The 16,451-nt window shown below is 35.4% G+C and overlaps 1 protein-coding gene across 1 annotated transcript in view; it reads right to left on the bottom strand.

Annotated features, from left to right (window-relative positions):
• LOC125228421 (speract receptor) overlaps positions 1–16,451 on the bottom strand; it is an 88,977-nt gene that overhangs the window by 51,912 nt on the left and 20,614 nt on the right. Inside the window, exons 2-3 of the mRNA XM_048133001.1 lie at positions 10,353–10,476; positions 7,585–7,700 (exon numbers count right to left, since the gene is read on the bottom strand). Coding sequence (XP_047988958.1) covers positions 7,585–7,700; positions 10,353–10,476 — 240 coding nt within the window. The remainder of the gene's footprint in view (positions 1–7,584; positions 7,701–10,352; positions 10,477–16,451) is intronic.

The raw sequence follows: 16,451 nt of genomic DNA, 5'->3' as shown, positions 1-16,451 counted from the left end.
TAGCATCACATAGTAGGCCGAGCGCCTACCATATGTTTTTGATGTTTTAAATAAATAAATAAATAATAATAAATAAAGTATGTAATTTTTGGTTCTAGTAAGTAGGTAACCGTTTGGAGCGCTGTTCACTTTTTCCATATAATTCATGTAATTTTCCGTGACGTTGAGCCTATCGAGTAACTTATTAAAAACTCGTGATAGCCACACCGGTCCCAAAAACGTTACTCCAAACTGTGTTACATTCAATTTAGGTTTGTAGTCTGCTTAATGTTAATAAAATTGTTAACGCGGTCGGTAAAAGATCGCAGCTACGCAAAGTGAATTAAACTAATGAGCGAAGCCATTCAGTAGGTCGGACGCGCATTGCCTCTCGATATCGAAACATTAAATAGGTACCTAATAGACCTTTGCGTATTATATGCTGATATCTGGATAAGTAGGCCTAGGTCATCGCGATACTGAATTACGCGTAGAATTATTTCTGGAGTGCAACGGCGGCCAGCGCTTTTGATATTATCATATCATTAAATTAGTGAGGTGTCCAAAAGTCGCTCCATCATATAAGCATAATATATTATATTTGTAGGTTAGTTGGTGAGTACGTTTTTGGAAACACATTTATGTATAATAATAATTAAAAATTGAATCATACCTTTTGCAAAACTAAAAACCACGGCAAGCAATACACCAACAACATCATCAGCAGCAAATACTAAACATTGTACTTAAAGCTAAGCTAAAGCCATAGCTGGGCACCGTTAATCAAATAGTTAACTTCGATAATCGTTAATCCGTTACTAAAAAAGTTAACTTCGTTAATCGTTAAAGCGATACATTTCAACAAATTTAACGTAAGTTAAAGTTAATCGATAATCCGTTAACGCGTAAAAAAAGAATTTTACTGTAGGGTATTCCCTGTCATGGTCACTTCTTGTTGGGGTTGCCAAAGCTACCCATCATCCTACACAGCTCCTGCGTGTATAGAGAGAATTCTTGGCTGCATATGGAAGGCTGTGCTGTGACCTGAGCTACTGCCGAGAGCTGTGTCAGGAGAGCTGAAAGATCACAGCAGGCGGAAGCGCGATGTTGGTGGTATCGGGGCGGTGAGGAAGTTCTGCTAGGGAAGTGAATGTGGTCGTAAATTGGGGTCTAATTTGCTGCTCTGACAGTAGTACAGTCGCCATGATAAAACCTAGGACTCACCGAATCGACGTGGTGAAAGCGATGCGTCGTGAACAATATTTATTTAAGTAATATTTCGGGCATTTAGCGATCGGAATCGCTAATACCTAGGATTTACCTGTAAATCTTAGAATTTGCCGTACTTCGGGCTTTTATATTATAGTCTAGAGCCAATTTGGCCACAAGTCGTCTCCTTCACGATTTTCGTCGACATCTCTTCTAAATACCTAAAACAGGTATGGATATGTTCCTCGTTCTCTCCAGATTACGAATTGACCTGTTTTAGTTTATGGAGGGGGGGACGGGTCGAGAAAAAGGGGGGGAAAGATGGCGACCGACCATCATAGATATTTATTCACATGTCGAGTCCTATGGCACCAATCTGTTCGTGCGAGGTGTCATTTGAAAGCCTATTAAACTTACTTTAATTGTTTTCAAATAACTATGCTCATAAAAGTAACCGTTTAGGAAATATTTGAAAATATGTGTTTTTTTATCGCGCATGAATTGCACAAGTACTAGTAAAAAATGCGTCTAACTCAATAAACAATAACTTTACCGCAATTGATGTTATTATAAAATTTTCGCGTCTATTCATGTTCTTTCTAAAAATATAAGTTTCATTGGTATATGATAAAATATAACCATATAATTAAGAATTTTCTTTGGCAGGGGTTATCCTCCAGGTCGCATAAACGGGCGCTGACCGTAGTAAAGTATTCAATATTTTTGAGGTCTTATTTTACGGATCCATATGTGATAGGTATCGTTTGAAAGATAATTAAACCTACTATAATTGTTTACACATAACTATAGTATTTAAGGTAGCTGTTTACATAATATTTGAAAATATGTGTTTTTTATCGAGCATGAATCGCACAAGTACTGGTAAAAAATGCTTCTAAGTCAATAAACAATAACGTTACCGCAATTGATGTTATTATAAAATTTACGCGACTATTCATGAGCTTTCTAAAAATATAAGTTTTATTGGTAATTGATAATATAACCATTAAATTACGAATTTTGTTTCGTAGTGGTCACTCCGCCGGTCGCATAAAAATGAGCGCTGACCGTAGTTAGTATTCAATATTTTTAAGTTCTTATTTTACGGATCCATATGTAAGAGGTATCATTTGAAAGCAAATTAAACCTACTATAATTATTTTTGAATAACTATAGTTATAAAGGTAGCTGTTCACAAAATATTTGAAAACATGGGTTTTTTTTCGAGCACGAGTTGCACATATACAGATAAAAAATGCTTCTAACTTAATAAACCATAACTTTACCGCAATTAATGTTATTATAAAATTTACGCGAAATTTCATGCGCTTTCTAAAAATATAAGTTTTATTGGTGTATGATTATATATGACCAAGTAATTACGAATTTGGTTTAGCAGGTGTCACTGCGCCCTGTCACGATATTGGGTGCTGACTGACGTCGCCAAATTTTCTACGTTACTCGTCAGATCCTATTTTACTGATAAATTTGTGAGAGGTATCATTTGAAAGCATATTATGCGTACTATCTTTATTTCTAATATTTCAAGTCGAAACTGTAGAAGTTTACAAAATATTTGATTAGTAATATGTGTATTTTACTGTGCATAAATAGCATTGGCATTGATAAGACACGCTTCTAGCTCAATAAATTATAGTTTTCCGCAATTGAAATAATAACAAAATAAACGGAAAATGTATGACTTACACAAAAAATAAGTTTGGTTTGTATTGCATGAACAATTAATTTGAATTTGTTCAGCTCACCTACTGCGCACCATCATATAAATGGATGTCCACCGTCGTTGCCTTTTTTCATGATTTTTCAGATTTTATTTCACTAATCGTATATTCATAATAAATATAATCTATCACGTATCGAATTTACTTATATACTTAATTGATCAGTAAAATAAAATCTGTAAAATGATGAAGAAATTAAGGCAACGGCGGTGGACATCCATACTATCCATCCATCCATCCATACTATCCTCCATACTATATACTATTATACTATATAGATACTATATACTTACTATATACTATATATACTATATACTATATATACTATATACTATATATATACTATATATACTATATATACTATATACTATATATACTATATAATATTATAAATGCGAAAGTAACTCTGTCTGTCTGTCTGTCTGTCTGTCTGTCTGTCTGTCTGTCTGTCTGTCTGTTACGCTTTCCCGCTTAAACCACGCAACTGATTTTGATGAAATTTGGAACAGACAATCTTTAGACCCTGAGACAGAACATAGGCTACTTTTTATTTCGAAAAAAAGGGATGAAGGGGTTGAAAAAGAGGTTGAAAGTTTGTATGGGATTTCTTAATTTTAAATGATAAAACCATGAAACTTTATATTTTAGCACTTGATAAGAAATCATTAAACATATATTTAAAGTCACATACAGGTCGAAAGCGATTAATTAACATTATTTTTACCTTTAAAATAAACATGGTGGGAAATAAACATTAACTAAAAGCGGGTAGATTATATTTATTTGTCTACCCCGAACATTTATATAAATTAATATCGGGTAGTTTTGTGTTGTTTACATCTCCGGTGACATTTTGCTGGGACGTCAGTCTTCCGCGACCACGGCCAATGCAACCTGGCCGAAACGTTGGGAAAAAAGGTAAAAATTATGTTAATTAATCGCGTTCGACCTGTATGTGACTTTAAATATGTGTACAAAGCGCGAGAACTTAAAGTGTTATATCATTAAACATCTTGATAAGGGATAGGGATAGGGATAGGGATAGCGATAGGGATAGCGATAGGGAAAGCGATAGGGATAGCGATAGGGATAGCGATAGGGATAGCGATAGGGATGGCGATAGCGATAGCGATAGCGTTAGCGATAGCGATAGCGATACGGATACGGATACGGATACGGATAATATGGGTATCGTTAGAGGGATACGGATAATCGGTCGGCGGTCTCTTACAATCAATGTGCTCTAAGACGATCGTTGTTTGCTTGCTTGAAGATTACGTTTGCGATAAGTATAAGCAAAATGTAAAAAATTGTAAGGGATAATAGAAAAAAGTACTTTTTACCCACCGATCATAGTGTCGAAATACGGGCTATGTGGGATGTTTATAAAGGTTTCCCCAGCGTATATAGAATTACCTTCGCTGTGGTCGATGTGTAATATTTCTACAATCATTGCAAGCAAAAGTATTATGTGCAATCGAAATAATCGCAGATAAATATACCTACAGAGAAACCTACGGTCCCTACGGATCCAAATGAAAATCTTAATGAATACTTTTATTACGCGGGCGAAGCCGCGGGTAAAAGCTATCCGTTTATATGACGATTGACCGTGCGCAGTGGGTATGGTGGACAAATTAACATTAATTGTTTAAGCAAATCTAACAAAACTCATTTTTTGTAAAGGCCATACATTTTGCGGTTCATTTCGTTATTATATCAATTGCGGAAAAATATAATTTATTGAGCTAGAAGCATGTTTCACTCGTATCAGTGCGAATGCTATTCATATACAGTAAAAATACACATATTGTCAAATATTTTGTAAACTTCTACAATTACGACTAACATTATTAAAAAGTAACGATAGTACGCATAATATGCTTTCAAATGATACCTCTCACAAATTGATCGCTAAAATAGGATCTGAGAAATACATAAAATTAGGCGACGGTTAGCACCTATTTACGTCACGGGGGTGCAGTGACACCTGCTAAACCAAATTCGTAATTACTTGGTTGTATAATATCATACATCAATAAAACTTATATTTTTAGAAAGCATATGAAATGTCCTGTAAATCTTATCATAACATTATTTGCGGTAAAGTTATTGTTTATTGGTCATGCACCAAGATACAATCTTAAAAATTATGAAAACGGCAACGAAAATGGTCATCCATGTATATAACGGTGCGCAGTGAGTATGATGGATAAATTAACATTAATTCTTTATATAATACTGACAAAACTTATTATTTGAAAAGGTCATACATTTCGCCGTTTATTTTGTTATTATATCAATTGCGGAAAAAATATAATTCATTGAGCTAGAAGCATGTTTTACTCACATCGGTTCCAATGCATATTTTCAAATATTTTGTTAGCTACTACAGTTACAACTAAAATTATTGAGAACCAATGATAGTACGCATAATATGCTTTCAAAAGATTCCTGTTAAATAAAATAGGATCTGAAAAATATAGAAAATTTGGTGACGGTCAGCATCCATACGTGGCCGGGCGCTGTGGCCCCTACTTAACCATATTTGTAATTACTTGGTTATATAATATCATACACCAATAAAACTTATGTTATTAGAAAGCACACAAAATTCCGCGTAAATCTTATACTAACATCAATTCCGGAAAGTTGTTGTTTATTGATTAAGAAGCATTCTTTACCAGTAGGTACTTGTGCGACTCATGGTCTATAAAACACATATTTTCAAATATTTTCTAAACAGCTACCTTTATGATTATAGTTATTTATAAAAAAATATAGTAGGTTTAATTAGCTTTGAAACGATACCTCTCGCATATGGATCCGTAAAATAGGACCTCAAAAATATTGAATACTTTACTACGGTCAGCGCCCATTTCTGCGACCGGGCAGAGTGACTCCTGCTAAACCAAATTCGTAATTACATGGTTATATATTATCATATACCAATGAAACTTATATTTTTAGAAAGAGCATGAATAGACGCGAAAATTTTATAATAACATCAATTGCGGTAAAGTTATTGTTTATTGAGTTAGACGCATTTTTTCTAGTACTTGTGCAATTAATGCGCGATAAAAAAACACATATTTTCAAATATTTCGTAAACGGTTACTTTTATGAGTATAGTTATTTAAAAACAATTAAAGTAGGTTTAATAAGCTTTCAAACGACACCTTGCACGAACAGATTGGTGGCATAGGACTCGAGATGTGAATAAATATCTATGATGGTCGGCCGCCATCTTTCTCCCCCTTTTTCTCAACCCGTCCCCCCTCCTTAAACTAAAACAGGTCAATTCGTAATCTGGAGATAACGAGGAACACATCCATACCTGTTTTAGGTATTTAGAAGAGATGTCGACGACTTTTTGTAAAAGAGGTCGTTTGGTCCCTGACTATTAGCGTTGATGACGTATTTTTCGCGGCGCAACTGGAGCGTGGCGTGTTGGATTAACGATTAACGGACTCTGACAAATTTAACGGAAGTTAACGAGTCCGTTAACATTTTTTAAAATTAACTTAAAAGTTAATCCGTTAATCGAAATGTTAACTTCGTTAATTAACGATTAACGGATTAACGAGTTAATGCCCAGCTATGGCTAAAGCTAACCATTGAAACTATTTCGCAATTTGTATGTGTTCACATTTGGGCACCCACATCAACGGTGCGGCGAGGTCATGACACGAGAACATTGAAATATTCTCCAACTTCAAAGGGAAGATTTATTACATTTTATATGTCTATACGTCACAGTCATCGTAGAATTCCTCGGTAAATTAGAGAGCCAACTAATCCCTAAGGGCTCGTTATTATATACTGACAGTTTTAAGTCAGTATATTAATAACTCGTTGTTTTGATAGTTCCTTCTTGGCAAAATTGAGATCATATATATATATACAACAGTGTAATTATCATGATATGGCAAAGTGCACCGGTCAATGGCCTAAACTGCCGTTTATAATTTAACCGCCGAAATAATATATCTTATCTCAATAATAGAGGCTATAAATCGGTTATCTGGGTCTCGCTTATTTACGATACTATATACGTATAGTATTTATGTAGGTATATTTCCTATTAGTTAGGCCTACTTAAACTATAGTTAGGTAAGTTAGGTAATTGCTTAGACAAAACATAATAATAATCTATGACCGATAAATTAAATCAAATACCCAATTAATTATTCCTAACGCTAAACGCTACCCCAAGTAACATTTGCTTTTTATTAACATTAAATTTTACTGCGGTTCTCAACAATAAATGCTTTCAGCTCAGTTATTGTATTTCACTTTCTTATTTTCTTCATTATATTTGAAATCTTTATTACAAAGAAACGATTTTCCATTTCAGATATTGATTCAGTAGGTTAGGTGTATAATACATGAAAAATGTATTGTATTATGTAATATATAATATATATGTATGTAACAACCTAACAACTAAAATAGCCTTTCGCCGTCGGGCGTACCTATACAATTAATTGAAATTTAAAAAAAGTTATGTATGATAAACACGGCCCTTTTATCCACAATTATCCGTTACCTACTTACAGTTTCTTAGTAAGTATCTATTCAAATACGAAGTCAACTACTAGAAAACCTCCCGTACCCAATGCGTATAAGTTTCCGTTTGTTTAGAAAAGTTTACCTGCTGGATGGAAATTTCTTCGTCTCCATACGTCTCTGCGACTTCGAACCGTAACGAGTGATTCATGGGCCCGAGGAGCTTTTCGTTCACCTCATCAACTGCCATTGATATTGCACCTATTAGAAAAAAACATGTTAAAAAAATTCTGGCACACAAAATTATTTTCTCAAACATGCAATGAAATATTGTCTTTACGTTCCTTAAAATGGGCTGGGAAGTATCGCTTTTTGGGCGCAACAACTCGAGAGGACTGTAAAGGGATTTCATATTATTTTTCAGGCCTAGGCCTGCAAAGTATCTTTTTTTATAAAATATTGTCCTTTAGAGCATTTTTTTTTATTTCATTGTATGTTTGAGAAAAGCACTATATATGCCTCGGCGTGAAAACGGATTCCCGGCCTCGTATCCCTATCCGGTATATACCCACTTGGCCGGAAATCCTCATTTTCCCGGCCTCTGATGTAATGTACTATTTCATGCCAAACATTTTCTTTCAACTCTTTCAAGAACATATTTTTAATGATATTTTCAAGCTCTATTTAATGTGTACTAATAGTTTCCCATAAGACATAACAAAATTAGAATGAACTTGAAAATCTTTATAATCTTTTATTTTTAATATGTTTCATCAGACTTCTTGGACATACGACAAACATTATTCGAAATTTCGTAATTAATCAATTTTAAACTTAGGTCAACTAAACGTAGGAAAAATGTCGATAGTATTTTCGTACATTAGCAGTACCGTCCTTTCGGCGTTCTAAAAATAGGCCAATTAACCATAGGACATGCATCTGTAGGAATTTCGTACAATAACAATTTTGATTTTCGATATCATATCTTTCGGAATTTCGTACTTCGGACATTTGATTTTCGACATTGTGCTACGTATCCTTTTTAGGGTTCCGTAGTCAACTAGGAACCCTTATAGTTTCGCCATGTCTGTCTGTCCGTCCGTCCGTCCGTCCGTCCGTCCGTCCGCGGATAATCTCAGTAACCGTTAGCACTAGAAAGCTGAAATTTGGTACCAATATGTATATCAATCACGCCAACAAAGTGCAAAAATAAAAAATGGAAAAAAATGTTTTATTAGGGTACCCCCCCTACATGTAAAGTGGGGGCTGATTTTTTTTTTCATTCCAACCCCAACGTGTGATATATTGTTGGATAGGTATTTAAAAATGAATAAGGGTTTACTAAAATCGTTTTTTGATAAAATTAATATTTTCGGAAATAATCGCTATTAAAGGAAAAAAAAGTGCGTCCCCCCCCCTCTAACTTTTGAACCATAAGTTTAAAAAATATAAAAAAAATCACAAAAGTAGAACTTTATAAAGACTTTCTAGGAAAATTGTTTTGAACTTGATAGGTTCAGTAGTTTTTGAGAAAAATACGGAAAACTACGGAACCCTACACTGAGCGTGGCCCGACACGCTCTTGGCCGGTTTTTTTAGCTGTCGAAATAAAAAGTTCAATTCCAAAAAAAAGTGTGTTGGCACCAAATATTATTCACGAAACACTTATTAATTAGAAAGAAAGAAATTAGAAACATCATTTTGCTAGTACTCGTTAAACCATAGGAGCATGCAGCTTATTAGTTTCACGTGTCAGCTGCCAAGAGGTGGCAGGTATAAATTGCATTAGGTCATATCGATTTAGCCGCGATATAAACAGCTACTAGTTTAATTAGGCAACGCCTGTAATTACGATGGAAGTAACTATAACTAGTTGGTAATGGTTTTGTTGTAATCCCGCTAAGAAAGTTTGAACTGGAGCGAAGTGTTGCCTCAACACCTACGGACAACTTTCGAAGCGTGGAATCTTGACTGTAATGGAAAATATCGACGGAACAAGAGTTTTGTTTAGTCGGAGCAGTAAATTTTGTAAAGCTGGTTTTTATTGATGAAGTATATTATCTCAATTAAAAGACTACCTACTGTACCTCATTCATAACAATATAGATACTTTATTTTTATTTTCTAGGTGCTCCCGACTGGTAATAAAGTAGTTATATAGATGCATTGTCTAAAACTATTTTTTTAAATCAATAACATACGAGTAACTCGTTTACAATATTAGCTTCTAGTCTCAGGGAAATTTTAAAGTTAAAATTGCATAAAAAGATAAGATTTTTGTACTATGTAGGTAAATTTCAGGGGGCGATTGATGTGTATATGTTATAGACAAGGAAGGAAAATATGTGTTAAACATAGCTTGAACGTTTGCATGTATTTAACCATAACAAGCTGTAATGATGCTATAAATAACATGACATTGAAATAAGTCATACAAATAATTCTAAGTATTTTACTACGTTAAAATTTATGTATTACAAAGTTACTGGAGAACGCAAACAATGCTTACCTACATGTTAACAGTTATTTAAATGAATATTACCTACGTAGGTATGGATTTATTAAGAGGAAAAGTCTGTCTGTCGAATCATATTACATAATAGTATCTAAATACGATATGGATCGGATATGTCAGTGTCGAAAATTATGTTTTGTTTGAAAAAACGTTGTTTTTGTTAGGTACTGATACTTCCGATCCATATCTTAATTTAGAAGACATTTCGAACGTAGATTAAAGTTATAATCATTTAGCCTAGCACTGCAGAGATTTTAAATAATTATGCTACATTTTTTATCAAATAGGTGAGTAAGGCGAAAAATTATACAAGACACATCTATAATATGTTATCCGTGCTAACATTAATTTATGAAGTATTCTCAAGCTGCCGACATATATGTATTACAAACACTCACCTGAAATGACACGTCCGAGTCTCCAATAAGTGTTGTCGCCCTCCTGCCTCTCGGAGCCCGTGATGTAGCCGAGCGTGAAGACTTCGCCCGAAGCCGGGCCCATCAGGAAATACCAGCACCACCACTGCGAAGAAACAAACACAAATAACCGACAAATATTCTTATATTTTTTTAGTTACTTTAAAATACAGATGTCGCTAACGTCGGTTGAGATGTTAAAATGTCCAGTGTTAGACGGATGATCGGCTGGCGGAATCACAGTTGATTTTTTTCCGATTTATGAACCGAGAGATAAATATTGTTTACAAATTAAATTTGCGTTAAATTATAATATTGTTATATTACCTTAAGAAATATACAGTAAGTACCAAGATCCTCCGTCAATTCTCCACTAACAAACAACTCTGGCTTATAAAACTATTATTCTGATATTGTGTCTGAAAGCCTTTTATTCTTGACGTATATCGTGTCATTCACCAACACACGTGTCTTGGTTCTACTTGATCATTCTAATCAATCAAAAAGTTTTGGTTTACAAACGATACAAACACAATTCGCAATTGAGTTAAAAGTTTTCAGGATAAACGCTGACAACAAAATGATGGAAATAAATCATTTTATTTATAAGCCACTGGAACCCCAAAGGGTTGCGACGAGTTAGAATTGAAAAAACTCATCCCCGGGCCCCGTTTGTCAGTCCACACGTGCGACCAACATTTTTCCGATATTGCCTGCTCATAAAGTGGCTTGAAGAGTGGATACATGGGGCTTTTAAACACACGCTCCGGTATTAAGGCTTAGTCACATACAGCGTTTGGCTATTAGCGCTTATAGCCAGTTTTATGGATAAAGCTTTGTGCTCGTATTGTTTGTGAGATTTATTCGTAATCGTGGCTTTGTCGAAGTAAGTGGCTGAAATTTATTGCCTTGGCGACGATCTTAAAGAGTAGGTAGCTTACGTTCGACTTCAATATATTAGACCAAATAATATTTATAGTTTTTTTTTGCCATGAAGACATATCAATATCATAAATACAGTGCTTTCGTCTACTCTAGTCAAGTACTCAATAACGATCAAAAAAAAATATTTTAAAGAAGATCAAGAATAGAACTTTTCCTCATCATATCAAGGAAATGAAGAGGAACTTGCCTGGAATGAATACTATCACGAAACCGAACTGTCGGATATAAAGCTCATCCGTTTATTAACCACATTTCCCCGTCTTCAGATTCGCAATTTTGATTTTTTACGCTTTATTCGACCGGTGTCGAAGTTGAAGCCTTAGGACTACATTCAGAAATGTATACATTAAGATCAATTCCATTTTAATGCGTATTTAAATCTATTATGACACTTTTAAATTATAAAAATATAGTATGTACCTATATAAACATATTTCTGCAATTACTTTTTAACTAAGCCCAACCCAAAGGAGACTGGCATGTATCTACTGTCAAAAGCAATCGTCAATCAGCAACCAGGTAGCTGTCAATTTAAATGTGTTGCGATTGTTCTTAACACCACCTTCACCTTTAAAGTCATTTATCATATTTCAAATTATATTTGTTGTTTCTGAACACGCCCCCCATTTACGCAATTGTATAACATATGATACTGAGACCGAAACTTGTTGGGTCGGCGACAGGTTAGCTGCACCGCCTGTACAGTCAACAACACAGCTGTGTATACAGACAAAGTGCCAAAAATATGTATACAGAACTTTATTACCTGTACATAAAGGTGTGTATACATATTTTTGGCACTTTGTCTGTATACACAGTTGTGTTGTTGACTGTGTACGAGTCATGTACAATTTGCTTGGCATTGTGAAAGTTGACATCTCGGTTCGAATGACGTAATGGGATACTCTCACCCGGAGATTTTTGTTGATACAAAGTTTTATCCTCATTTTGATAGTCTGCTTACACAAACGCTTTAAGTAGTTTATATCGGCACTCACGATAACATGAAAAGCGTATCTAATCAATATAGATGTGTCAGAAGGTAACAAAAATAGTGGGGACTCTATTTAGGAAATAATTTTTAAGAAAAAAAAACCGTCGCCTTTCGGGTTCTGGTGAAAGCTACTTGCGAATGTTGGTTTATGTAGAAATGTGTAAGTATTTTTTAAAACTGCTTTTAATGCTTTAATTATTAGATGGCAACACAAATGAATATACGTATAACGTTAAGGTTTGAGGAGTTTCCTCAATTCCTCATGAATCCGATTATATTATAAGAAATCGAAGCTTGACAAACTTTGACTTCAAAACATATGCTTAACAAACATAACTAAATAAATGTGAAAGTGCATACTGTTCTTATAAAAATACCAAAGTCACTATAAGCGTGCCGTTCAGATTTGAGGAGTTCGGTTCTGACCATCATCAGAAATTCCACTGCACCAAATGTCACTGTTCTGGACGAAAGTGCATGCTGTTCTTATAAAAATGGCAAAGTCACTATAAGCGTGCCGTTCAGATTTGAGGAGTTTGGTTCTGGCCATCATCAGCAGTTCCACTGCACCAAATGTCACTGTTCTGGACGAAAGTGCATGCTGTTCTTATAAAAATACCAAAGTCACTATAAGCGTGCCGTTCAGATTTGAGGAGTTCGGTTCTGACCATCATCAGAAATTCCACTGCACCAAATGTCACTGTTCTGGACGAAAGTGCATGCTGTTCGTATAAAAATACCAAAGTCACTATAAGCGTGCCGTTCAGATTTGAAGAGTTCCGTTCTGGCCATCATCAGCAGTTCCACTGCACCAAATGTCACTGTTCCGTACCTAAATGCATGCTGTTCCTTTAAAAACACAAAAAACACCATATGTATGCCTTTCAGATTTGAGGAGTTCCCTCGATTTCTCCAGGATCCCATCATCAGAACTGGGTTCTGAGAAAAATGGGACCAATCTGTATGCATATACATTCAATCAAAAAAAAAATTTTCAAAATCGGTCCAGGAACGACGGAGATATCGAGGAACAAACATAAAAAAAAAAAAAAAAAAAAAAAAAAAACATACAGACGACTTGATAACCGTCCTTCTTGAGATATGAGGCGACGGTTAAAAATGCATTTTATCGAATCAGCGGGCTGATTTTTGAGTCTCACGCGTTCGAATTTAGAAAATTGTAACTAAAGATAACATGCAAGTCACCGTTTTCAACCGGTATTTTAGTGACAAAATCCCGTATGCGAGATTCAAAAATCGCCCTTCTGTCCTTAAGAGCGTTATAACATTTCGGCGTCGGGCGAAATTAGGTATTTTACCCGCCGCGCGAGCCCAATATGCCGACCCTTTCTAGCACGTCTTATCACTCGCTCGCACTACAATAATGGACAAAACAATCTTGATCCTTTCTATGGAATTTTGATAACAACCACAATCTACTATCTCGATATAAACTTTTGGTTTCTAATAAACATTATTTTGTACGAAAATACGAGAATATAGCGCGAAATAATATCAATTATGTTAAAATTTATTTAAAAAATTAAAGTAATAATTATAAAAGTAGATCCCATCCCAAATATTTGCTTTTGTTATATGATAAGTATTAGAGTAAAGTATATATTAATATGATGATAAAATAAGACAAATACTATTCTAATTACTTCAAGGTGGTGCTCAGGGTCTGATGATGGAGCCAGATGGTGGTCACCAATACCAATGAACAATATGACTATACAACTTCGTGGTTTACATGTCATTCTAGCATTTTCACTTTCACATTTCAAGTGCATATACCACGAGTATAGGTTTTCGGGTGTGCTGATTTAAAAATTAATGACCGATTTGGAATCTGACATTGCTGACTGTCACTTTGACACAAAAGTCGTCATGGGTGTCGTAAAATAGGTTTTAGGGGGTGCTGATTCCAAAATTAATGACCAATGTGGAATCTGACATTGCTGACTGTCACTTTGACACAAAAGTCGTCATGGGTGTCGTCAAATAGGTTTGCGGGGGTGCTGATTCCAAAATTAATGAACAATGTGGAATCTGACATTGCTGACTGTCACTTTGACACAAAAGTCGTCATGGGTGTCGTAAAATTGGTTTTAGGGGATGCTGATTCCAAAATTAATGACCAATGTGGAATCTGACATTGCTGACTGTCACTTTGACACAAAAGTCGTCATGGGTGTCGTCAAATAGGTTTGCGGGGGTGCTGATTCCAAAATTAATGAACAATGTGGAATCTGACATTGCTGACTGTCACTTTGACACAAAAGTCGTCATGGGTGTCGTAAAATAGGTTTTAGGGGGTGCTGATTCCAAAATTAATGACCAATGTTCAATCTGACATTGCTGACTGTCATTCTGACACAAAAGTCGTCATGGGTGTCGTAAAATAGGTTTTAGGGGGTGCTGATTCCAAAATTAATGACCAATGTTCAATCTGACATTGCTGACTGTCACTCTGACACAAAAGTCGTCATGGGTGTCGTAAAATAGGTTTTAGGGGGTGCTGATTCCAAAATTAATGACCAATGTGGAATCTGACATTGCTGACTGTCACTTTGACACAAAAGTCGTCATGGGTGTCGTAAAATAGGTTTTAGGAGGTGCTGATTCCAAAAAGGGTTGCCACGGAAGACCAGCGTCAAAGTATCCAAAAGGTACCTTGACACCAAGCTGAGTGGAAACCTTTTCAGTGACGTTTTATTTCAATTTTTGTGACATCTTTTTGTAATTTATATTCGTTTAAGCGTCCTGAATAAAGTTTTTTCTATTCTATTCTATTCTATTCTATTCTGATTCCAAAATTAATGACCAATTTGGAATCTGACATTGCTGACTGTCACTTTGACACAAAAGTCGTCATGGGTGTCGTAAAATAGGTTTTAGGGGGTGCTGATTCCAAAATTAATGACCAATGTGGAATCTGACATTGCTGACTGTCACTTTGACACCAAAGTCGTCATGGGTGTCGTAAAATAGGTTTTAGGGGGTGCTGATTCCAAAATTAATGACCAATGTTCAATCTGACATTGCTGACTGTCACTCTGACACAAAAGTCGTCATGGGTGTCGTAAAATAGGTTTTAGGGGGTGCTGATTCCAAAATTAATGACCAATGTTCAATCTGACATTTCTGACTGTCACTTTGACACAAAAGTCGTCATGGGTGTCGTAAAATAGGTTTTAGGGGGTGCTGATTCCAAAATTAGTGACCAATTTGGAATCTGACATTGCTGACTGTCACTTTGACACAAAAGTCGTCATGGGTGTCGTCAAATAGGTATCCGGAGGTGTTTGAAAACTAATGACCAATTTGGAATCTGACACTGTTGACTGTCACTTTGACACAAAAGTGATCATGGGTGTCTTCAAATAGGTTTTCATGGGTACTGATCTCAATATTAATGATCAATTTGGAATCTGACATTGCTGACTGTCACTTTGACACAAAAGTCGTCATGGGTGTCGTCAAAAAGGTTTCCGGGGGTGCTGATTCCAAAATTAACGACTATTTTGGAATCTCACAGTGCTAATTGTCATTTTGACACAAAAGGAATCATGGGTGTAGTCAAATAGTTTTTAGGGGGTACTGATTCCAAAATTAATGAAATGATTTAAAAAGTTATGACCGATTTGGAACCTGACATTGCACAGTACCCCTGGAAACCTATTTGACGACACCCATAACGACTTTTATGTCAAAGTGACAGTCAGCAATGTCAGATTCCAAATTGATCATTAATATTGAGATCAGTACCCATGAAAACCTATTTGAAGACACCCATGATCACTTTTGTGTCAAAGTGACAGTCAACAGTGTCAGATTCCAAATTGGTCATTAGTTTTCAAACACCTCCGGATACCTATTTGACGACACCCATGACGACTTTTGTGTCAAAGTGACAGTCACAGTCAGCAATGTCAGATTCCAAATTGGTCACTAATTTTGGAATCAGCACCCTCTAAAACCTATTTTACGACACCCATGACGACTTTTGTGTCAAAGTGACAGTCAGAAATGTCAGATTGAACATTGGTCATTAATTTTGGAATCAGCACCCCTAAAACCTATTTTACGACACCCATGACGACTTTTGTGTCAGAGTGACAGTCAGCAATGTCAGATTG

This window comes from Leguminivora glycinivorella, chromosome 7, assembly GCF_023078275.1.
Source record: "Leguminivora glycinivorella isolate SPB_JAAS2020 chromosome 7, LegGlyc_1.1, whole genome shotgun sequence".
In the NCBI taxonomy this organism is placed as follows: domain Eukaryota; kingdom Metazoa; phylum Arthropoda; class Insecta; order Lepidoptera; family Tortricidae; genus Leguminivora; species Leguminivora glycinivorella.
The sequence above is the reverse complement of the archived record's forward strand: the minus strand, read 5'-3'. Positions and strand labels throughout refer to the sequence as shown.